The following is a 25,108-nucleotide window of genomic DNA, read 5'->3' as shown; positions in this document are numbered from 1 at the left end:
AAGGCCAAAGATTCTCTAATCTCTACCATGTTATGTTTTCCTGTATTCTCAGCAAGTAGATTTTAAAATCTTTATCTAATTTGTTCTCCTGGAACTCAGAGCAAACCACATTATAAATAGTCCTTGCATATTTTACTTGACTTCAATTAAGTTCAGCAGTTTTGTATTAATCACATGGCAGGTGCAAGGTGCTCTGTGAATCGCTCCAGAGGTGTGAAGGTGAATGAGGTCCAGTTACTAGAGTCCCACTGGGTGTAGTTGGTATACAGTTATGCAAATGACTCATCTTGGGGATATGATCAGTACCATTAGAGCCACACAAAGCATTACTGTTTTCTCCATTTTTTACATTGTTTAATTATAAATACAGTTAAATTCACCCTTTTTATTGTTGTGAAAAACACATAGTCATGGAGTCAGGATATGGAACAGTTCCATCACCCCTCAGATTTCCCCTACACCCCTTTGTCTTACACCCAGCCCATGGCAACCATAGATTTTTTTCTGTCCCTAGAGTTTTGTCTTTTCCAGAATGTTATATAAGTGGAAGTATTCTGTATGTAGCTTTTTGAGTTTGGCTTCTTTCACATAGTATGATGCATATATTAGTTATTTGTTGCTGTTTTAAACAACAGATAATTAATATCCCCCAAACTTGGTGACTTAAAATAGAAAACATTTATTACCTCGCTGTATTTGTTTTCTCTTGCTATTGTAATAAATTACCACAAATGTATTGTCTTAAAACAACACATATCCAAGGTGTAGGAATGTATTTTCTGATCAGCTTTACACATAATAAAAATATAATGATGTTATAAATCTGTTAATTGGATATGTAGAAATGATCTTATTCTAATTTTTGCTAGATGTGGAATTTAACATATTAAATCTTGTCCTGCTTATTTATAATCTAGTTTTATAAATTTTTAAAAAATATCTTGTAAATATTCCTGTTACACTCTCGAAATGTTTTTAACGTGGCCCCAGTATTCACAATGGGAGAAAGCAGAGATGGCAAGGCCAGGTATGGGCTCTTGCAGTGACCAAAGCTAACAACATCAGAACCAGAAGCAGGAGTAACTGGTTGTCTGAGCTTGAGTTCCCTAGAGATCAAGCCTGAGATGGGGATGTTTGGTCCGATGATTTATTGGAGGAATGCTCTCAAAAGAAGAAAGAGGGAAACAGATTGTGTTCAACTAGAAACTAGTGTGAGCCTGATCCCACAGGGAGCCTTGGAGAAGAAATTATACCCTAGAGTTGGGCTTCTTTTTTCAGAGAGCATCTAGGTGGGGGGCATGACTTTCCAGATGTGATGACACCCGCCAGTCAAGGACAATTTTCTGGAGAAGTCATTGCTCACAGCAGTTGAGAATGGGTGGGTACAGTTGACCTGTAAATCAGAACTAGGCAGAACATAACACTCACTCCATTGGAAATGTCAGGCATTCCAGAACATATTAAGAATCCCTGAAAAGTCTAGAGGTCTAAAAGTCTAGAGGTATTGTCTCTATCCTACAGTCATAGAGACTATGGGATAGCAAATATTTCCTAAGTGTTTATATCAGGTGACTGGTTAAAGAGTATCACACATTGAAGAAATAAGGGCATCAGGAAGTGGAGGAGACTTAAGGAAAGAAGATGAAGAATTTAGATTTGGGGTGGGTACGTATGAGATCCTGTTACCAGTAGGTTCAGAGAATGCCCTAGGCCCACGCAATAGCGAGGTAGGGGCTTTCTCCATAGGCAGATTAGCACCACAGAGGACAAGCGCTTTTTCTTACCCTTCCTCCCTCTTTCCTTCCTCCCTCCCTCTCTCTCCCCCGCCTCCTTTCTCCCCGCCCCCCCCCCACAACAACATTGGAATTCCAGTTTATACATGAAAGACAACCTTTCTGTCCTTACTCATCCCTCCCAGACCAGAATCCACCAAAGAAGAAAAAAGCCAGTCCCTGAAAGTGCTGACTAATAGCATAAACTTTAGAATCAAAATGATACTATTTTTGTTTCCGTACTGTCTTTATAGTTTGAACTTTCCTTTTGATATTTTGTAAATATTCATCATCTCAGAGCCTTTTGAATCGCTATGGCTTTTAGTCAAAACAGAGCAAAATGTGCCATTTGAATAATAAAAACCTCATTAAAGTGAGGCTAAAGGAATTCTTTTCCTTTAGTACAAGCCAATTAAGTGCCATTACAATTAAAGAAGTTTAGCATTTTATAGTTTCATATTCCATAAGCCTGTATTTAATTAACGGAGGTGACAAGTTTTAGGTAGAGGGTACATTTTTCCCTCTGGTGTTGTGCAATTAACATTAATGAAGAGTATTGAAATTTGGTGAAACAGGAAAAGGTTTCCCAGGTCCTCTGTGGGTTCGTGCCTCCAGGCTGGGTCTTTGGTAAGCAAGTTTCTTTGCTTGACACAAGTTTGCATTTCCTTGAGAAAATGTGCAGGCAAGGATAAAGGTAACTACAGGAGGTGTCATCAAGAGGTTATGGTGTCAAAATTCCAAATGCCCAGACTTGTCTTAAAGACAGAGAAACACTGAAAAAAAAAAAAATCAGCTTTGAAGAATTTTATGTTCTCTTGTGGATAAAGGGAAGGATGTAGAGACAAAAGAAGTAAAATGATTTATCTGGGAAGGTACCTTGCAAAATACTGGGGTTTTACTCATCATTCTTATGTTGCTAGATTTTAAGTTGCTTCTAGTTCATATAGAGTTTTATAATTCTGACTCACTTATATATAATTATTACTCATCCTTATGCCTAAGCTTTTATATAAATTTTGAGTATTTCTTTAGGAAAGAATCTTAGAAACGTGTCTTAGTTTCCTAGAGCGGCTATAACAAATTACCACATTTGTTGACTTAAAAAAAACCCAGAAATTTAGTCTATCACATCTCTGGAGGCTAACAGTCCAAATTCAAGGTGTTGGCAGGGTTGGTTCCTTCTAGAGGCTCTAAGGGAGGATCCATGCAGTGCCTTTCTGCTAGCTTCTGGTGGGCAATCCTTAGCATTCCTTGGCTTGTGGATGAAACACTCCAGTCTCTACCTTGGCCTTCACATCTCCTTCTCGAAGTGTCTTCTGCCCTTCTCTTCTTTCGTAAGGACACTAGTCATTGATCATTTCTGTCTTAATCCAGGATAATCTCATCTCAAGGTCTGAATTTAATTACATTTGCAGAGACCCTTTTTTCAGATAAGGTCCCATTTGCATGTTCCTGGTGTACATATCTTTTAGGATCCCATATAGATGCAGTGATATATTGAGGGGATGAGAGGGGGCTGAGGGAGTGGTCTGCCCTGCGTGTAGGCAAAATGGGGGAGCATTGTTTGTAGAAAATTCAAAACCAATAATAAAACTGAGTAAAGGTTGCTGTGTATTTTATTATCATGCAATGGCAATTCTAAACATTATTGATAATAAAATATTTCTCCCTCTAGAACTGCTTCCTCAGCACTGCCCCCCTGTGTACTGCTCGGAAAGAGGATTACTGGGTGAAATAATGTGAATTTTTCTAATTCTCATGATACATATTTTCCATTTAATATCCAGGGCTCAGGAATATACTCACCAGCTTTATATGAGATAATAAAAATATAATAACAATAATAACAAATCTGCTAATTTAATAGGTAAAAAAAATCCTATTTAAAATTTTGCTACTAGTAGAGTTCAACATGTTAAATCTTGTACTAGTTGTTTTGTAACCTAGTTTTATGAATTTTTAAAATGTCGTCAATATTTCTGTTAGACTCAGAAAAAGTTTTTCTTATTGATTTATAAACACTCTTTATATAGTGAAAATATGGGTCTTTTATAGCATTGCATGTATTTTTCCATTGTTTCTTTTTACCTTCTTTAGATAATAGATTATTTTAGTTTTTAGACACTTTTTTTTATGCTTCCCTTTATTGCATACCAATTTTTTTTTTTAAACTCATGACTCTTCAGCTATAGTCTTCCATGAGGATGGAACAAAATCAGACTATTGCAAAAAGTGATAGCTCTATGAAAACTTCTATGAAAAGAACATTGAATTTTAAAAATAAAAGTATAGGAAATATTTTCTATATCACGTAGGAAATAAAGCCATTGGCATAGAATCTGAGCTGCATGAGGAAATGGAAATCATCAATTTCCAGCCTCCGATTTTACAGGCAGGATTCAGAAACTCAAAGACCTTGGTGATTTGTCTGAAACTGGGACAAAACGCAGATCTTTGAACTTTTAATCCAGTGGCCTTTTAATCCAGTGACACTATAAAACTCTATGCTGTCTTTTTTTCTCTTATTTGTTAGCTAAATTCCCCAAATGCTTTTTTTCTATAAAGGATATATTTGATTGCATTTTTCCTTATTATAAAGATATCATGTATTAATTAAGGAAAAAAATTAAGAAAATACAAATGAACTCAGAAAGAAAATGATTTAGTATACATTGGGTTCCACCCACTCCAAGAAACAACTACTGTTAACATTTTTGTGTATTCTTCGTTACTATTTTGTGTGTGCATGTGTAAATATGATCATACAGCAGTAGATATTTTATTTTTTAACATCAGTGTTTTACAGGGTCAATCGATTTGCTTATTTGTAATCATTTTAATGGCCACATAGTATTCTATCATACACATATATTCAAATTCATTTAATGATTTACCAATTGTACATTTATTTTAACTTTAATTCGTTGCCTTTATGTTGCAATTACAAACACTGATAGCCTTGAATATATTTCTGTATACAGTTCTTATTAGTAATTCAGGATGATTTACTGTAAATACAATTTCATTATGAGGATTTAGGAGTTTGATTCACAGGAAAGGCTTACTTTTATTTTAAAAAAATTTATAATGAAATTAAATATATACAAAAGAAAATATAACTGGCCTCCACTATTTTTCAAAGCTCATTTCTAAAATGTAGATTTAATCTGACCTTTAGAAGGAATATGTTCAAATAATATGTGCCTAACTCTTTAGACAGAGCATTTTTACCTTGATTTGTTTACTTAGCACCTCCTAAGTGCTGTTTCCACCTTTTTACAGCATGTTTTCTCCTTTATTTCTTATATTTAAGGGCTATTTTGATTTTACAGGTGAAGAAACTGGAAATTGGACGAATTAAGAAGCATAGATTCAATTAAGTGGTAGAACCTAGATTTCAACCAGGGTAGCCAACACATGTTGGCCTGCCGGGTGTGGTTCTGCACCCCAGAAGCCCCCTTGTCCGCCGTAACCCAGGAGAGTTGCCAAGTCCAGGCCCTTCCCCAGAATGGTTTAAGATGCGACATTCCACTGCATCCCATTTCCAAGTGACTGGAGTTTTGAAGATACTGAAGAATTGGTTATGCCTCAGGGAGCACGAGTTATCCTTTTTTTAGAGTGTTTATGTCTTCACAGTGTTGGATATTTTATTTTTCAGGCCTCTGCATGTGCTCGTGTGCAATGCAGCAGCTTTTGCTCTACCTTGGAGCCTCACAAAAGATGGCCTGGAGACTACCTTCCAGGTGAATCACCTGGGGCATTTCTACCTTGTTCAGCTCCTTCAGGACGTCTTGTGCCGCTCAGCCCCAGCCCGTGTTGTCGTGGTCTCCTCGGAGTCCCATAGGTGGGTTAGAAGTCAGTGTTTTACTCTCTCATCTTCTTCATTGCACCAGCTAATGTTCCCCCAAGGCTCTTTCTGAAAATAATTTTCATTAGTCCTACTCTGAAAAATGTGGATATACTCAACCTGGCTTACTTAATTTTTCGAGGTCTTTTTTGTGATTATGGGGGATTATGTGGGTTTTCTTTTTTTGTCTACAGCTATGTAGATTGTTTTCACCACTATGCTTTAGCCATTCATTGATTTTGCTTTGAGATGGAATAATAATTGATTAAATCTGAATGCCTGACCTTTATTGATTTGTCATTCAACAACTTCAACATCTCACCAAGAAGAATATGCAGTTATTCTAGCAGGAGAAACAATGCAATTAAAGACTGTGAGATGAAATCCAATTGTTTTATAATGAGAAATTAGGGAATTCAATGCAGACATTAGCTGTGTAATTGTAGAAAGGGAAGTACTGTAGTTAGAACATATTAGAAATCTGGCCATGCCTCTTTTGGTTAAAATTTCAATTAAAACATCAGATGGCACTTCTTTTCTATTGCCATTAGGAGAATTTTCAATTGACTAAAAAGACATTTGAAAATTTCATCGTATTTTCACCATAGTTGTTTCTCGAGTTGTATAAACAACTATTTGTCTAAAGGGAAGCACTCAGCAAAGACAAAGGACTTGCTGGGTGAGGCCAGATTTAATGCATGTTAGGGAGATTTTCCTGGTGTGGTTGGGAGCTTTCATTCTTAGCAAAGTAGTTGGAAAAAATAATGTGCAAGTGCCTATTTCCCCAGCCCCCCTTCTTCTCTCCCTTAAGTCCTGAAATGTTTTAGTGACCCAGAATGAAGCTTATTTTTTTAATCATGCTTCCATAAAATGTAACCCCTGGGACTTGGAAGAGAAAGACCAGCCAAGGGTTAGTCTGAACCCTTTATCACTCCCAAACACAGGGGCTTATGGTATAAGTGACATACTGCAGATAGATTTACTTTTACCATTTTAAATTTATGATGGCCGAAATGAAAGGAAAATGCCAGTAATAATCCTCCTCCATGTTAAAAGACATGAAACATCTAGTAATTAGGTGGTAACAAAATCTGGACATCCTTATCTTTGCAAATCACACCAGGTTTGTGAAAGAAAGTGGAGTGGCCCTGTTAAGGAGTGAGGGAAGCTGCTGCGGGGGCGGGTGCAGGAGAGTGAGCTCCGGAAATAAATCTGCCAGCCCCAATCGTTCGCCAGATGTGGAGGGCACCACGGGATATGTTTAAATGAGCTGGTATTTATGGGAGATTATGTTGGATTGTCAGCTGCTCTCTTCCCTTTGTAAATCTGTATCTCAAATGGTATTTCATGTGACGTCTTTGTTCTCTCCTTCACTGCAGTGTAATTCGTTCCTACCTTGGAGACTTGAATCTTAATTTCATTTAAAAGATGAATTGGAAGGAAGGGTCTTGGTCTCTTGAATTATATCCATTTTAGTGTACAGACAAGGCGTTCCTGACATGTGTTCTGAGGCTCACTCCTGTCTGGTGATCAGTCCTGGTTTTCTGCTTTCTGATTATCCTTTGTACATATCAAAGGGTGTTTTTACAAAACGTTAATTCCCTCATGCTGGTTTGTTGATCACGCTTCCACCACCTTCCACAGCATCCCAGAGCCAGTGTGACTACTGGGTGCACAGTACTGGGAAAGCACTTGCTCACTGCTCGAGGACCCAGGGCCCTAAGCTGTGCTGTAAAATGGACGTGCCAATATCTAATTACCTCCATAAACCTTGGCAGCATCTCTTCTTGGAGTCAAGACCCCCTGTTAGGGGAAAAATAAAGTCCTATGTTTGCAGAAAATATTATACCAGACTGCCCCAAGGCAAAATATTTATTAGCCTCCCCATGTCTTCGCTGTATTTTAGTTACTTATCTGGAGTGTTAGCAAGTGAACTGAGTTTCTGCATACCTAAAATCCATCATATTAAAACGAGAACTTGACCTCCTTGCTGTGAAAAAATTTCAGATAACAATTAAAATAGAATGAAAAGAGTGAATGCTGGCTGAACAACTCTAAATGGCCACAGCTGTGTTGAGTGTCAAGTTGCTACACACACGCACACAGACACACAGCTTCTGATGCAAATTCAGTTCTATTCTTTGAACATACTAGCTTTTGTCTACATAGAATCCAGCCTAATTGCTTTAGTTTGGTAATTTAAAAATCCTCAGTTAAAAAAAAAAAATGAAGGAGCAGTATATATAGAAATGCAAACTAGAGGTCCCCTCACACAGCACATGTTAACGTCCAGAGAGCAGATGTTAACACGTTAGTGTACGTGTAGGAGGATCACTCTATTAAGACATGATTGTTTGGCTTTGTCAGTTTTTCAACATAAAAATAGAGTAGGCAGCCTTTGAAGAGTTGTTTTACTGCCTCTTGAGCTGAGAGGTGAATACGATCGTTTTTTTTTTTTCAGGAAGTCTGCTGTGCTCAGAGGAATCAGAAAGCTTGCCCACCCTTCCTGCTTCCTACAGTACTGTCAATACAAGCTAATCAGACCTTAAAAATGGGTTTTAAGCGAAATAAGCCAGACGGAAAAAGTTGGAAATCACATGATATCACTTATATGTGGGATATAAACCTAAAAAACAACAAATGAGTAGGACAAACAGAGACTCATGGACATGGATTATATACTAGTGGTTACCAGAGGACTATAGAGTAGTGATTACTAGTGGGGTGAGGGAGAAGGGGGTAGGTAGACGGAGTAAAAGGGGTCAATTGTAAAAAGAGGTAGAGGGAGGGTGAAGTGGGTAAAGGGGATCAAATATATGGTAGCTGAAGGAAACTGGACTTTGGGTGGCGAACACACAATAGAATATACAGATGTCAAATGATAATGTACACCTGAAAATTATATGGTTGTATTAACCAATGTTACCCCAATAAACTTAATAAAAAAATACCCATATTGTCAGGGTAGAAAATTAGGGGTCCACTTAGGGTGGGCCTGATATTTAGCAGCTGTGCTTCCACCTTAAAACCTGCATTCAGCCTGGTTCCATTTAAGTTCTCATCGTGTGTGTGTGTGTGTGTGTGTGTGTGTGCGTGCGCGCGCGCGCGCACCTTGTGTCTAATTGGGAGCTATGTATGAGTGACTTCTCTTTGGAGTTTAATCAACGCAGTGTTCCCCAGTCATGAGATTATTCTGCATTGTCCTTAAAAACCAAAGCAGGAAACTCATCTAAACATTAGAAAGTGCCACATGCAAAGTGCCACATTCTTCATTCTCTCTAATAGAAGATCTGAAATTAATGGTAAATTTTTCCTTTTTGAGCAAGGTTTGAAAGGAAGTTTTTTGTAATGAGGAAGACTTGCCCTTGGTTTGGAATTCCAAACCCATGATTAAACTTTGGTTCTCTAACTGTATTTAGTCTATACTATGTGTTAGGCATTGTGCTAGGCAACATGCAAAGGGCTCTCTGTCCACCTTGCAAAGATTCACAGTCTAGCATTGGAACCAGGTGAACAAATGCCTTGCCATCTGGTTTGGTAAGGACAGAGACACAATGTACAGACACAATGTAAAGATGACATGATTTGCTTTGTTACCAGTCTTGGAGAGGTGACAGGATTATTGAACACTAGGCATATCATGGACTGCGTCGTGGAGACTGGATACTTAATTTCCTTGGAAACATGCATTTCATTCTGCTTTGCCTGGCTTTTTTCATTCTACCCTCCACTGCCACCTAAGACATCAGTGTGACGACCAGCAGTGGAAGAGAAGAGTTAGGGAGAGCTTCGTGGTAGAAGTGACACCTGAGCTGGGTTGGCCTAAACAAATATGTCCATAAGGGTTTCCAGCAATACATGACAGAAGAAGAGTAAAGAGAGTGAAGAATGTTATATTTATCCTATAGATTTCAGATATTGTTTAAATGCTTAATGCTCTTTTCTATTCAGAGAAGGTAGCCTTTCTAACACATTGCCTGTATCTTGGATCATTAGGCTCTTAACAGTCTTTTTGTAACAACTCTTCTGTAACCTTATTACTATGTTGAAATATAATTCAGAAATAATATAACTTCCCTGAATAAATATATTCTAATTCAATATGCTAACTTATTGTAATATAAAGAAAAAAATAAATGCGAAGCAAAATAGCATTTGTTTCAAAATATAAATGCATGGGCAGGACTACAGGACAGGTAAATAATCAGATGCCCACATCCACGCATAAATCACCTGAAGTGGGATGTTTACAAATGCAGACAGTTAATGGGCATGTGGCATGACAGACCCCCACACCATCAGCATTGAGCGAAGCCTCACCTCACCTCCTCCAAAAATCACAAAATCTAAAAGTGCATTCGTTCGTCATTTACACCATTGTTGCACTACACTCCTGGAAATTAAGTGGGTGTTAAAACTGTACATATATGTAAGAGACACTTAGGCTCTAGGCTCAGATAATTTATACACAGGCTTTTCATCCATGTGAATGTCCAGCGTGGCAGTCCTCATTGAACAAGACTCCGCCAGCACCGCAGGACATCTACCGTCCCTGGCCCCCACCGGCAATCATTATGACAACCAGGAAAATCTCTCATAAATTTTCAAATTTCCCGCTAAGTTCCACTGCTTCAGACAATTAAGCTCAGAAGTCTGCATTCTTCCTGTGGTTTGGGGACTTGGAAACAGACAGCCAACAATTAATTTCAAGGTCCCATTGCCATATCCATGATGGTGTTTCTGGCCATCAGGTTTGCTGATGAATTTAGAGCAGCAATGTCATTTAACACTAGAAATTGGATGTCATTGACTGAATCCTAGAAAAGGGATATTTAATTTCCATTAAAACATGCATTTTCTCTGCCCCTGTGATGCTTTTCTTGGTCAGACCTCAACTGAACTGCTCGTAGCAACAGATTATTCTGTAATTTTCATTTTACCTTTTGCTTTTATTTTCCATGGCAGTTACCTAGATTACCCTTATGCTTCCTTATTACTCAGTGCAAATGCCCAGAGTTAATTTAATGAAGCAAACTATTAACAAAGGTCCTTAACAAAAATAAGACCATCGTCTAGAAAATTTCTTTTGTTATGATCTACTTTTTTTTTAAGAACAGTCATTACTTTGTTGTTATTTAAAAAGAAAGGAAGAAAGAGAAAAAGAGGAGAGAAACAAACAGCTGGTGTTTAACGACTCTGTCAGACCCAATTATAAAACATCAACTACTTACTTTGATTTGTGTACATCCATGCTGTGGGTATACTTAAAAACATTAGACTCTGCCAGAACTCATTTTGGCTTTGTTTATATTTGTCTTTTAAACATATATAAGACTATTGATGGCACCTCACCAAGGTTATAACCCCTTTATAATCATTAATTTTTAATCTGGAAAAGAGTCTTGGAGGCAGCAAGACTCATCTATATATTTACTTGGATGCTCAAATGAAAATATACAGGACTCAGGCATTGGCTAAAATAACCCAAGAAAGCCCTGTCAAAGGTTAGGAATGTGATATCTTTCTGTTTCCAAAAAGGAACAGTCCTTTATTTAAGATGCTTTTCCATTTAATTGAATTATCCTTGAACTTCCCGTCGAAGGTTTTGAAAAATATATGTTAAAGGAGGGGGTGTTCAGTTTGTTAAGACCTCGTCATTTATGAGTTTGGGCCTTTATTAAGTCTATCTTTGGATCCACTTGGTTTATATTGTTAAATCACCATTGTGTATTTTTAAGAGAAACTTTGTTTCGATGTTTACACAGTTGAGTTTTCAGTAGTCTCTGTAGTTTTGCAGATTTCTAATAAAAATTTTAAAAAGCTGTATCAGACATCAGAGATTGGCTGCTTCACGTCATTTTTTTTTTTTTTTTTTTAGATTTACTGATATTAATGATTCCTCAAAAAACCTAGACTTTAGCCGCCTCTCTCCATCTAAAAATGACTACTGGGCCATGCTGGCTTACAACCGGTCCAAACTCTGCAACATTCTCTTCTCCAATGAGCTCCATCGCCGCCTCTCCCCGCGTGGGGTCACATCGAATGCTGTGCACCCTGGAAACATGATGTACTCCTCCCTTCATCGCCACTGGTGGGTGTACACGCTGCTGTTTACCTTGGCCAGGCCTTTCACCAAGTCCATGGTAAGTGAACGGCTTCTGTCGCCGCCGCAGGCACCTTCAATGTGCCTTTATGGGAAGGGTCCGGGAGAAACCCAGGCTTGTGTTTTCTTCAGCTTCTTGCCTCTTGTCATGATGAGTCTGGTCTCGGGAATCACATCATCAGGCCTATTAAAGCCATTGGAAAGGGCTCTGGAACACATTTCAATTGACTGTAGATTACATTTGTTTCTCTAAAGGTGTCTCGGAGGGCTGGACAGAACATTTGGTTTTTCAATATTGTGTTAAGTATGGCTAAAAGTCTTGATGGTGATGATTGGTTTTCTTTTGATATGGTTTTTTTTTAATATTATTATTCAGAAACTGCGGTGCTTGGAAACTGTGTTTTTGTGTTAGGTGAAAAACATGGATTTGTGACTGTTGAATTATCAGCTGATATGATTCCTTTGTTTCCACTGAAAGTCTGTATCTGATGTTCTAAATTCTTTTAATGGGTGTAAACCTCTCCTGGGGTATGCTTCTTCAGCTAGAAGTATGTTTTACTCTTTATTTCCCCAAAGATGAATTCATTTGAATGAATCATACCACTGTGGTTAAATTTGGAAATATTGACAAAGGTAAGTATGATATTTTTCCATTTTTGATGGTCGTATAACAACCGTATCTTGAAACTTCTTCCATGAAAGCATTTTAATAAGAAGCGACTTGAATGAAGAACATGCATTTTATATAATTCATTTGGTGTAGTATTTTTCTAAACCACAGCTATTCCGTATGGTAGTCACTGGCCACGTATGGCTATTGAGCCCTTGAAAATTGGCTAATATAGCTAATTAAAGAACTAAATTTTTAATTTAATTTTATTTAAATTAATTTAGATTTAAATAGCTCCATGTGTCTAATGGCTGCCATATTGGAAATCACAGTTAAATAATGTGCCTAGCACAGCGTCTGTTGTGTGGTAGGTGTGTAGTACTTCTTGCCACGATCATGGTTGTTCTCGTTGTGAGTATTACTTTGGTTCTGAAGATTATTTTCCAAAATGCGATTGCTGCTGATGGATACAAAGGTCACGGAACTAAAGAACTCTGGTAAATTGGGAGTCTGGTGATGGTAGTTGGGGGACCTCCCTGGCCCCAAAGGCCCAAGGAGAGGGTTATTGGCAAGGCAGGGAAGATGCTCAGTGGAGAGAGCTTGGTTCTCCAACCTGTACATCTGGTCTCTGCAGAAGCCATTATAGAGTGGACTTTCCATGTTCCTTTCCCCAAGTGACCGGAAAATAGCGTCTTTTAAATGCCACACGTGTACTTTTTTAGACAAGCTTATATAGATTAGGAAGACTATGAAATATGTAGCTAAGTTTGATACTTAGGAAAAATTCTCTCTAATAATGTCTTTATATATTTAGGTGTTTAGTGGTATGTCTTAGCCATCAAATTTCCACATGACCAGGTTTATAAAGAGATGGAATGGGAACTCTGTATTTGCTTGTCAAACTCACAGCTAGTTGCTTCTCTTTCATGAACATTTAGGACTCTGTATTCCAAAGAGGAATCTGTGTGCATATGGATTTAGGATTACTATATTTCAATGGTAGGACAGACTGGGCTTATTGGAAAAACCACCCGCATGTTTTATCCTTCTGCACATCGCTTGGCATTGCTTCCATCATGATAAGACTTTTGCTTCATAGGTGCAGGTTGCACTTCTGCCATTGTAATGCAAACATATTTTGGACATAAGCCATGCAGTTGCATTCCCATTCCTACCCCCATGTAAAAGTTGGATTCCTAAATGCTCACAAAGAAACTTAGCATAGATTCAATGTCCCCATCACCAGATGGCTGATGTTCTGTGCTTTGTCACCCTTTCTGCATTTCACTTCAGAAAAAGCGTTTTTCTTTTGACATGAGTGTTGCTAGAGTATACATTCCATTGTACAAGGTCAAGGAAGCAAGAAGCACAGCCCAGCCTCGTGCTTGGGAGCTCTGCTTTCGCTTCTCTGCTGCGGCTGGCTCCCTTAAGTATTAAACAGCAGTATTCTAATATCAGCGTCCCTTTTTTATTTGCTGTGACTTGCTGTGACTATGGTGATTTTAGTTACAGTAATTAGGTCACCCTTCATGGAGTCAGGCTATTTTAAGTGCCTCTTTAAGGAATATTGTTGCAGATCAGTAATTTTACAATTGGATGTTCTTGTGCAACTTTATTAAATGTAATCTGTCTTTTAAATGTGGCCCTTTTACAGTTATACATTTCTAATTGTTGCTGTAAATGCATTATCACTTTGAAATTAATTAATTTTTCCATTTTGGCCGCCCGCAGTATAATAATCACTAATGAGAAACTCACAGGGATTAATTCTCAGCACAGCGACCCCCACGGGTAAAGCCATGTCTCTGTCACCTCTTCCTCTTGAGGTCTAGAGGACAAGATAGGAATACTTGGGGTCCCGGGGGAGAACCTTTGTGTTCCCTCTCCCTCTAATTTATGATAAAATAAAAATAAGGAGTTAAAAATGAGAATGGGATTTTTTTTATGTTGTTTAAAAAAAAAAAGGATTCTTCAACTAGCTGCTTTTTAAATATCTTAAAGGAAACTAAAGTTTGCTGGAAGCTTTCAAATAATGAAGTCACATCCATCATGTATGCATTATATTTATTTTACTGTCTCTATGAAATTTCCTGTCCCTTTTTTATGCAATTAAAATACTCTAAAATTACATTTTACATATTACATATATATTAATGCATGCATTAATATATATACGTTGTCTGTTAGTATACATGATATCTTCATGCATACATATTTAAGGAGCTTAATTCATGAAACCAGTCATATAGTATTTTCAAGGATAATTTTGTCTATTTGCAATTATTGCTGTGTGTGATATCTTTAGATTCCTTTCCATACTCTCAAGTAAGATGCGACTTGGCAGTGTAGGACAGACACCATCATGCTTTATATAGCAGCATATATGTCTTCATGTATCTCACAACCATTCTACGATGTTAGAATTATTATTCTTACTTTGCATTTAAAAAAGAACAGAGAACTTACCTAACTTGTTCAGGAAAATGGTATTTCAGCTTCAGATCCTTCATCAACCAATCCCAAGTTCAATTTCTTTGTCAAATGCACCACAGTGCCTCTGCCATATATATCTAGTTATGCAGTTATGTTTTCTTTTTTAACATGTTTGAAAGTACCTTTGTGAAATTAACGCCTCCCCCCCCGCCTGCCTGTCCATTTTTTCCCCACATGAGCTTTCAGTTCTAGTAAACAACATCTTAGCTAGAGTTTCTAGGTCTAAGCCAGCCCTTTGCAGATTGGTATGTAAATTTGAAGCTGAGCACCATCATGTGCTTCTTAGGGTGTTTTGTGCAACCAAATATTTGTGTTGGCAGGTAACAGTAGAAAGAATATCATGTGTCAGGGTAGCAAGAGCTTAACAGATGTTTTAGGGAACTGCATTTTCAAATCATTTTACATTAAAAAATAGCTTGAGTTTGTAGAACTTCTGAAACGATTGGGTTACGTTTCCTGTGGCCGTGTAAAGCCAGTCATTGTGCTGAGTTTTAACAGATGTGCAGCGACCCTGCTAATGGATGGGCCTGCAATGCTGGTTCTGTTGCAAAGTTATAAATTATAACTAGAAAAAGCACAAGATGTCATTCTTCTAACCTTCGGGAAAGCCAGGCTGGGTAATTCTGCCCTTGAATAACCTGCTGCAGGGTGATTTATAGTTGGACAATTTAAAACATAATGAAGGAGATAATAGATGTTGATTTGTTCTTTAAATTAGTATTTTAGAAAAATATTTCCCCCACCTCCCTTTTAAATACCTGCAGCTGACTACACTCTAGATACTATCAAGGACAAAAACCCCCATTTGAATCTCTTGGCACATAAGAATAGAAACAGGGTACTTTTTCTGGGTTGGGAGAAGGAAATAGGATTTTCGAAGTGGAGATTTCAGCATATTCTTCACTAATCTAAATATTTTGAGACTCCCTGGTGAAGGTTGAATTCTCTGGATGCCAGTCCAGATGTTAGAAAACCAGACTCCTAAGACTCCTCTGTGGTCGGGCCACACTTGAGCTTTCCTGTAGACCCCAACAGAAGGACCTGCTTGGTTTGTCTCTTCTCCTTGGAGAGGCCACATCTTTGCAGCCTCAAAATTCTTAGTTTTCTGGATTATCATTAGCACTGATTTTATTAGTCATCCCTCAATTCTGCCTGGCATTTTACAGTTTACAGTGATTTGCTCAATGCAGAGTCTCAGAGATATGGTAGAGTAAAAAAGAGCAAAGGATTTAATACCATTAGGCCTGTACTCAAAATTCAGGTTTCCCCCTTTTTTTACTTGTATAATTTTGAAATTATTCAGTTTCTCTGAGGCTCATTTTCCTTATTCATTTAGACTATAAGTTATTAACACCCAGTTAAAAGTGGTTGAAATAATAGAGATTTGTTTTTCTTATGTATTCAGAAGCCCCAAGGTGGCCAGGAGTGTGTTTGGCTATTATACAGCCAGCTTCTTTGTGATTGTCTTGGTTTTTCCCTCATGCTAATAAAATGACTGCAGCAGCACCAACCATTGCATCCTACACGATAAAGTCTGAAGACAGGATGTGAGGGATGGGACCTATCCTTGCATACCTTCCTACTTTATTAAGAAGGAGAACATTCTGTCCCATAACTATCCTCCCTAGAAGATTTCCCCTCAGCTTCTACTGGCCAGGATTGAGTCACTTGTCATATCCTAGGTTCAGGGGAAGCTGGGAAAGTACATTTCTGGCATTTTGTTTTTGTAGTGTGGGAGGTGAGATATGTTGGAAAGGAAAAATGATAGAATAATGGCTTTTGAACAGGCACCATTGAATAGGTGTGCATATAGTTTCCTCATTGGTCATATGAGAATACTATACATTTTATAGGGTCATTGTGAAAGCAAGTGAGGATTGAGTCGAAGCCACCTGGCCTTATCTGGTTCCCTTCCTCTCACCCAGCTTTACCTCAAGCCACTTTCAGCCCCATTCTCCTTCCTTCTTCAGGGTTTTGAAGCTTATTGTTCTGTAGGCTCGGATGCTCCTTTCTTCCACTCTTAAAACTCAATCCAAACATTATACCTCAAGGAAGCATTAGATCAAGATTTGGTCAAGACTCCTTCTTATATGCTCTCATAAGAGGCAGTGCTTATAATGGGGAGTCTTGACACATTACCATCTCAGACGTAAAGCACTCTATATGTATGTGCTGAATGAATGAATGAAGGGCCCCTGGAATTTCTCCTTCATAGCATTTAACACAGATGTAATTTAGAGAAATAATGTCTGTAGTTTTGTGTTTAATGTCTCTCTTCCACTCCCTTGAAAATGCTGTTTTTGCCTTCACACTTTGTATGACTGGTCCATAAAGTAAATGCTCAGTAAATATTTATAAATGAGTAAATGAAAGATGATTAGGTGCTTAATGGATGGCAGTCATTAGCACATTCCTTGTCATTAGTCTCTGTGAGGTGCAGGGGATTGAAGTTCAGAATCTGTAAATAAAGTAACAGATGAGGCTAGAGGACCTGCTCAGAGCCACACAGCTATACATACATAGGACAGCTGGGACCAGAACTGAGGGTCCCCTAGAATCCTGGTCAGGTGACACATGAGGAATCTATCCAGAGGTGTGTATAGGGAAGGAAGCTATTTAAGGAGAGAACAGCAAGGCATAAGAAAGATAGGATAAGCCTTAAAGCTGGCAGCTCTTGGATCAAACCCATGCATTCTCTTAGGCACATTTCATAACCCGATTAAGATTCTTTCGTAAAACTAGGGTGTTACACCTTCCTCACGGGCTTGTGTTGAGATTTGAAGGAGATCGTGAATGTACAGCATCAAGAATGTGTAGATGCTCAATAGACATTAACTCGTAATATTATCGATGTGTTGGAATTAAAAATCATGAATGTATAGCAATCAGAACAACCTATTCAACAAACATTAATTATTATGGTTATCATTATTATTATGATCATTATTTTTTCAGACAAGAAAAGCCTTGCTTCTCGTCCCATTGCCTATAGATGCCCATTATGGTAATGATGGCTCCGTGTCTGTCCCAGAAAGTCTAATTCTCCCTGCAAAGTTTAAGCATAAGGACATCGTATACGAGTCTGAGTAAAAGCTGAGGCAGCATGCGGGATGGAAGCTAGGACTAGGTGGGCTTCCACAGTGTGTAATGCGAGTCCCCCTGGCTGCTCGTTTAAAGCTGACAACAGTACACCTTAGCTTTGAGGAAAGATTAGCCCTTTCTCATTAAAAACAAAGAAAAGGAAAATATGTCTGGCTTTGTGAGGCCATAGCGTTTCATCACTGTATTTTCTCTGCCTTGCTTTTTCATGTTTTAAGTCTGGTTAGGCCTTTGTTCCCGAATGAGCACCCGAGAGGGGAAAAAAGTGACTATCTGGCCTTAATATGTGTGACAAATTGTTTAATGAACATTTAACCAAGATTTGAAATTCCCCTAGTTTTATCTTCCGCGTTTCCTTTTCTTCTCTGTCCCCGTTGGCATTTTGGTTATACATTGCCTCTTTTTAACTCTCTTTCTAGCTCCTTTATTACTTTTAAGTTAGTGGTTCCTTCTTTGATCCTCCCCCTTTCAGTTTCCTTTTCTCCAATTTCATACTTCTTTCCAGTGATTTTTGGCCGCAGCGCAGTTTAGACACTGGAGGCCAGGATGATTAAACAGATGCCAGGAGTTTGTGTTGCCCCACGATGATGTTTCTGAAATATTTCTTCTATGAACATTGATTCTTGTATAACTCACTGGACACGTTGATTTTCCTAGTGAGGTGGAAGGTAATGTTTTTCCAGCAGCACTAAAGAGAACTCGAATCTCGTGTTCTGAATTATTCAGAAACTAAAATCCATACCCTCCCCCTTTCTTACTACCCTAAGATTAGTGAATACTTTGAAAATCAGTAGAGGACATGTTCTCTTGTCACTTGAGAATCTACTAAGTGCCAGGGTCCTGCTCCTGGGTTTATGTCTTTCTATCTTATCTTATGTATTGTAATTTTAGAGTTTGCTGTAAATAAAGGATCCTATGTCTCTGAGCAAGTCCCCAGACCTCAGTTTTCTTATCTGTAAAGTGAATCCCTTAACCAGGGTTAGTTGTCCTGTGGTTTTGGATCTTACAGAAGAGTATAACTTGAAAGGGAATTGAAAAGGGAGACTAATGCAAATTCATACTTTTTTATTCTGAAAACTCTGGATGGAAAATGTGCCTACCACCATCCACTGTCACCACCATTTCATAAAAGAATAGGTATTGTAAGGCCAAAAACTGTGATTGTGGGACAAAAAGCAGCCCTTTCAGGTGAATTGAATACATTTGACTTGAGAGAAAATTCATTACTGTTACCGTTGCTGATGTTGTCATTTAAAATGCTGGATTTACACTTGGGAATACCTGGCCTAGAAGATTCCAAAGGTGCCATTCCAGCCCCAAAATTCTTCTGTGTATCTTTTGGATCCAGGTTCCAAACTTGCAGTAAAGGTAATTACATCTCAATTAATTGAGTCAGGAACCTGAGGTGAGACTGCCTCTGAAATGCAGACCCATTTACGCTTGCCATGGCTGGGTGAAGGGAAACAAAATGATACAGGTTTGAATCAGGGTGTAAGCTGATCTAATGTATAGTTTTTGGTTTCTTTTTTTTTTTTTTTTTCACCTCGAAAGCACTTATTTCAGCCAATGCCCTTTTATAAATATGACACCCCATCTACTTATATCACAGTTTCTGTGGGTCTGGAACCTGGGCATGGCTTAACTGGGCACTGTGCTGTAGGGTCAGCTCACAGGTTGCAAGGTGTCACCCAGACTATAGGCATCTCAGGGTTCAGCTGGAGAGGGTCCACTTCCAAGGTCATGTGCTTGTTGTCAGGGTTCAGTTTCTTATGGCCTCGTAGAATGAGGACTTTGGTTCCTCTCTGGGTTTTAGCTGGAGGCCCCCTCTCTGTTCCTTGCCACACAGGCGTCCCCAGCATGGCAGCTGACTTTATCAAAGTGTGTACGTCAAGAAGGAAATAGAGTCTACCAGCAGGCAGAAAGTCACAGTCCTGTGTAACCTCACCATAGAAGTGACATATCATTATTTTTGCCCATTCTTTTTGTTAGAAGCAAGACACTGGGTCTGACCCATGTTCATGGGGAAAGGCTTTCACAGCGGCATGAACATCAGGAGCCAGGGAACACTGGAGGCTGTCTTAGAGGCAGCCTGTCACTCTTTACAAGTTCAGATTTTTGTGTTTTTTTTTTTTCCTTTCTTTTCTTTTTTTTTTTTTTTTTTTTTTGTGTGTGTGCTTTTGGTAGGCTTCATGGTGGTAGATTTACTCTTAGGCCTTGGTATTTTCTGGTTTTAAGCCATAGTGTTTGTTATAGACATTTTTTTCCCCTTGCCTTGCTATTCTGTTTACATCCTTTCTGTATTTTTGTCCTCCCTCTTTCTGGGTGAAGAGAGGTACTGGATGCACCCATTTTGTTTTTTATCTATTTATGCCTTTCTGCCTCATGATGGGAGATAAGATTTAGTCCTTTAATAAGAAAGCTTATGAAAAGAATAAAGAAACGTATGGGTTATGTTTCCTAAAGTCAAGTATTTGTTTTCATGCTGCTTTAGTAGAGGGGGCCATGTTAATCGATGGCCCAAATTTTCTTTCTAAAAAAACATGTATTGCTGAGTTTTGATTTAAGTTTCAAAAATTGGCCAGAGACTGGTTTTTTTTTAAGCCATAAAGGTAGATAAGGCTCACCAAGAATTTCAAAGCTCATGCAGAATATTATTTTTCCTTCAGATAATATATTAAATATATTCTCTTTAGGATTTGGTTATTGTTGTTGTTGTTATTTTTTTAAGTGGTAATCTTAAAAAAAAAACTTTTATTTTGGTGTTTTCAGAAAATATTGTAGAGATTGATTTGGAATGCTGACGTTTGGTTTTCGTGTTATAAAGCCACTTCTGTTAAAGTATAAAATAAGTATCTTCTTTAATAAAATTCTAGTTTCCCCTGTAGAATATCAAGCTCTGTTACTGATCTGGGGCTTTTTGCTCTTCCACATACCCCCTTACAGAATATCTGCACCACTTGAAACATTTCATCCTTGAGTTTCACATGATGGGGTCTCTTTAATCATTTACATTTTGAAAAAAGAAAGTGAAATAGTCTTTAAGAAGCCAAAGTAATCCACGGGAATGTATGGTGTTTGTTCAGCTGGATATCTTATTTATTTGAAGTACTGAGAGAAATCTCTTCTGACTGCTCAAAAAAGGGAAGAATAAACAGTAAGACTGTCCAAGTAATCTGAGCTAGAAAGTCCCTCCTTTCACAGAAAAGTTATAAAAAGTATATTCGCTAGATCCAAAAAAAATACTGTGTATCTACTACTGAGACCTGCATAATATTTTCTTAGTATTCTCACTCTTTAAAAGAAAAAAAAAAACCCTATAAAATCTGGAAACTTAAAAGTTTTTTTTTGATATTTTAATATTCCTAGGCAGGTGAATGTAACAAGTCTGTTTTTGTCTTAGAACATAACATCTCTTGTCAGCTTTTGTGTGAGCTGTGTGTCATTTGTCTCTTTGTTTATTCTCTATACCTATAAAAGACCAAGTAATAAAATTAGTGTGGACAAAATCTCAACATTGACCTTGAACACATTTCCTATGAAGGAAGCATTAAGAAGTTTAAAAGAAAAAATCAATTATTTCAAAGGAATTAGATTCTGGAGTATACTCATCCTGGAAAATAATATAGATTTCTTCTCTTTTTGTTCTCTCTGTCCCAACCATTAGGAATGAACTGACATATTTCTTGTGGATGGAAAGGAGGGGAACATATTGGATTCCTTTCTCCTTAACCTGAAAAGGTCTTTTCTCTGCTGTGGTTTGTGTTCTCCTTAGACTTCAGCTTGTGTATCACGTCTTCCGACATCACTTTGTCTCATTGCCAGGCTGAAGGCTCTGTTGGGTTTATATTTTTAAAAAGATAAAATTAAAAATTTAACTTAACTTTGCCAAAGTCCACCTGATCATTGACATATTCCCATGCTCCTCTGTGGTGAGATTTGACATGCATTTGATGCAGGATGGGAGAGTCACTGTCCGTTTTCTCTGCATAAGTGTTTGTTCTAGAAGGTCTAGAAGACAAAGACAACCAATAATACCAACAAAAACAACAGCTCACAGTAGTTAGGGCTCACCTGGGCCAAGCAAGCCCTATTCTATTTATTTCCTACAGTCCACTACTAACATTAGGTGTTGTTTGTTTGAAGAAGAATGCATTGTGATATAATAGAAAGGCCATGCATGGGCTTTGAAGTTGATGAAGCTGGACTTCAAATCCTAGCTCTTCCATTTAGTGACCCTCACAATTGTGGGCAAGTCTCACAAGTCTCTCTGGGGCTCGAGTTTTCTTTTCTGTAAAATGGAGACAATAGTTCCCACATCTTTGGGTTGTTGGGAGATTAAGGCACAGCTCAACCCTAAAGCAGTAGTAGACACTCAAGAAATGCTAATTTTCCTTGTATTCTACCAGTCAGTGTAAACTTTCCTGAATACTTACTGATTTCTAAGGACATATATAGCAAGCTATTGTCAAGGATGTTGTCTATTACATGACCTCAAAACATACAAAGTTATGCTACTGCATGTGAGAAATACCTTTTAACTCTGAACTCCAAGCAAAACCTCTGAGGAACTACCATAATACCTTCTGCCTGATAATGAAATTATAACATAATGTATTGTTGGAGCTCCTAAGTCCAATTTTATGCTTTTTTAAACCATGTTAATGTTAATGGTTAGCATATCAACTTCCTCTGGTTTATAGTGACTCCGATACATTTTATTCGCCTTGTTCTATGCTTGGTCTTTCCTTAAGTCACCTTAGATCCCTTTATTGGAAGCAGGTCAAATATAAATTAATAAAGTAAATTAGGTTGAAGTACAGGCACATCCAACAGAGTATCTTAATCACACCAAAGGCAACTTTATCTTGGTCTGTACTTGTGGACATGTTTCTCTATCGTCCATGCTCAAACAAAGAGATTATGACACCCTCTGAAGAAAAGTGAATATTTCAATTATATCATTTTAACTTTAGGTTTTTAGAAGGCTTTCACCTTTAAAAAAAAAAAAATTCATATGATTTACATAATACTAGTTATTGCTTGCTATCAAGCAGTATGCTGGCTGACCAGATGGTAAATTTCTTATTCAGATATGTATGTGTTTATTTATGTGTAGTTATGTAATCACAGTTTCTTCAAAGACCTATTGATATATATATTCTTTTTTTGGTCTTATTCTTTCTGTTTCTTGGCTTTTCTCTTTCCCCTAATCCCACTATTATTTTTCAGTGAGCTATTTATCTTAAATATGTTTTTTTCAAAAATTTATTTAGTATCCACTTTATTTAAGATGGTTTATAAAGACAACAGGAGCTAGCAATGGCAACGTATGTGGATACTTACTGACAATAAGTACTCCATAAATGAGTTTGTGTGTTTGTTATATCATGTAGATGGGTATCCACATTTAGAAAATTTGTTTGGGGGAAGGGAGAGATAAAACCATTTATTTCAGCCTGCAATTTTGATCCTGAGGCTTTTTTTAAAAAGTGTGTTTATGAATAAAACATTTTAATCAGAACTATATCAACACTGATCAATTTTTTTCATAGAAGTCTAATACAGGGTGAATTCCATTAAGTCAATTAAATACCTTGATCAACATATATGGTCGATTAATTTATGACAAAGGAGACAAGAATACACAATAGAGAAAGGACAGTGTCTTCAATAAATAATGTTGGGAAAACTGGACAGCCACATGCACAAGAGTGAAACTTGACCACTATCTTACAGCACCCACAAATATTAACTCAAAATGGATTGAAGACTTGAACATAAGACCTGAAAGCATAAATTCCTAGAAAACTTAGGCGATAAGCTCCTTGACATAGGCCTAGTGATGATTTTTTGAATCTGAGTCCAAAAGCAAAAGCAAAAATAAACAAGTGGGACTACATCATACTAAAAAGCTTCTGCATAGCAGCAGAAACCCATCAACAAAATGAAAGGGCAACACATTGAGTGGGAGCAAATATTTGCAAATTATATATCTGATAAGGGTCTGATATCCAAAATATATAAAGAAGTCACTCATATAAGTCAATAGCAAAAAAAAAAAAATCTGATTAAAAAATGGTCATAAAATCTGAATAGTCATTTTTCCAAAGAAGACATGCAGATGGCAAACCGGTACATGAAAAGATGTTCAACAGCATTAATCATCAGGGAAATGTAAATCAAACCCACAGTGAGATATCACCTCACTGAAGTTAGAATGCCTGTTATCAAAAAAGACAGGACATAACAAGTGTTGGGCATGATGTGGAGGAAAGGGAACCTTTGTTCACTGTTGGTAGGATTGTAAATTGATGCAGCTACTGTGGAAAACAGTATGGAGATTTCTTCAAAAATTAAAACTAGAACCACCATATGATCTAGCAATTTCATTTCTGGGTATTTATTCACAGAAAACAAATACACTAACTCCAAAAGCTATATGAACTCCCATGTTCATTGCAGAATTATTTACAATAGCCAAGATATGGAAACAATCTAAGTGTCCAATGATGAATGGATGGATAAAGAAATTTTGGTGTTTATATATATATGTGTGTGTGTGTGTGTGTGTGTGTGTGTGTGTGTGTGTGTGTGTGTATGCGTGTCTATATATATATAAAAATGTATATATATATAATTGTATATATAATAACTATAATTATATATGTACATATATAATTATAGTACACACACACACACACATCATAATGCCCTCAATGTCCATGGCTTGCCATTTGTGACAACATGCATGGACATTAAGAGCGTTATGCTAAGCAAAATAAGTTAGACAGAGAAAGGCAAATATTGTGTAAATGTGGAATCTAAAGGGACATCAAAGACAATCTCATAGATATAGAGACTAGATTGGTAGTTGCCATGAGTGAGTGGGGGTTGAAATGGGTGAACTTTTTTTTTTAGTTTAAATAAATTGTTTAAATAAAAACAAATAAAAAATACCTTGATCAAATTTTTAAACAGTACAAAGGTAGTTGATAGTTAAGCTGTTGCTTTCTTAAAAATTATTTTACTGAAATTCTTTTCAATAGGACTGATTTTTTTCCAAATATATTTTACAGTGAAGATTTCATCATCTATTTTCCGTACACGCCAAATTTTATAGCTTTGTCTATTGTGAATTCTCTTTTATGTTAATCATTTTAATTACACTTTGAGATTGGACAAAT

General features: G+C 37.4%; 1 protein-coding gene across 17 annotated transcripts in view; it reads left to right on the top strand.

Annotated features, from left to right (window-relative positions):
• The window catches only part of WWOX (WW domain containing oxidoreductase), a 932,057-nt gene that overhangs the window by 249,050 nt on the left and 657,899 nt on the right, over positions 1-25,108 (top strand). For 13 of the 17 annotated variants that reach the window (XM_039888496.1, XM_039888490.1, XM_039888492.1 and 10 more), the window contains exons 7-8: positions 5,431-5,616; positions 11,498-11,762. The exons of 1 other annotated variant lie outside the window; for it this stretch is intronic. In XM_039888496.1, coding sequence (XP_039744430.1) covers positions 5,431-5,616; positions 11,498-11,762 — 451 coding nt within the window. Of the gene's footprint in view, positions 1-5,430; positions 5,617-8,080; positions 8,268-11,497; positions 14,449-21,588; positions 23,902-25,108 lie in introns of those variants that run through there. 3 more of the 17 variants (XM_039888502.1, XM_039888489.1, XM_039888503.1) reach the window with 3 other exon arrangements.

This window comes from Pteropus medius, unplaced genomic scaffold (assembly GCF_902729225.1).
Source record: "Pteropus medius unplaced genomic scaffold, Ma_sr-lr_union100, whole genome shotgun sequence".
NCBI classification, from domain to species: domain Eukaryota; kingdom Metazoa; phylum Chordata; class Mammalia; order Chiroptera; family Pteropodidae; genus Pteropus; species Pteropus medius.
Note: the sequence above shows the minus strand (reverse complement) of the source record. Positions and strands in the feature narration are given on the sequence as shown.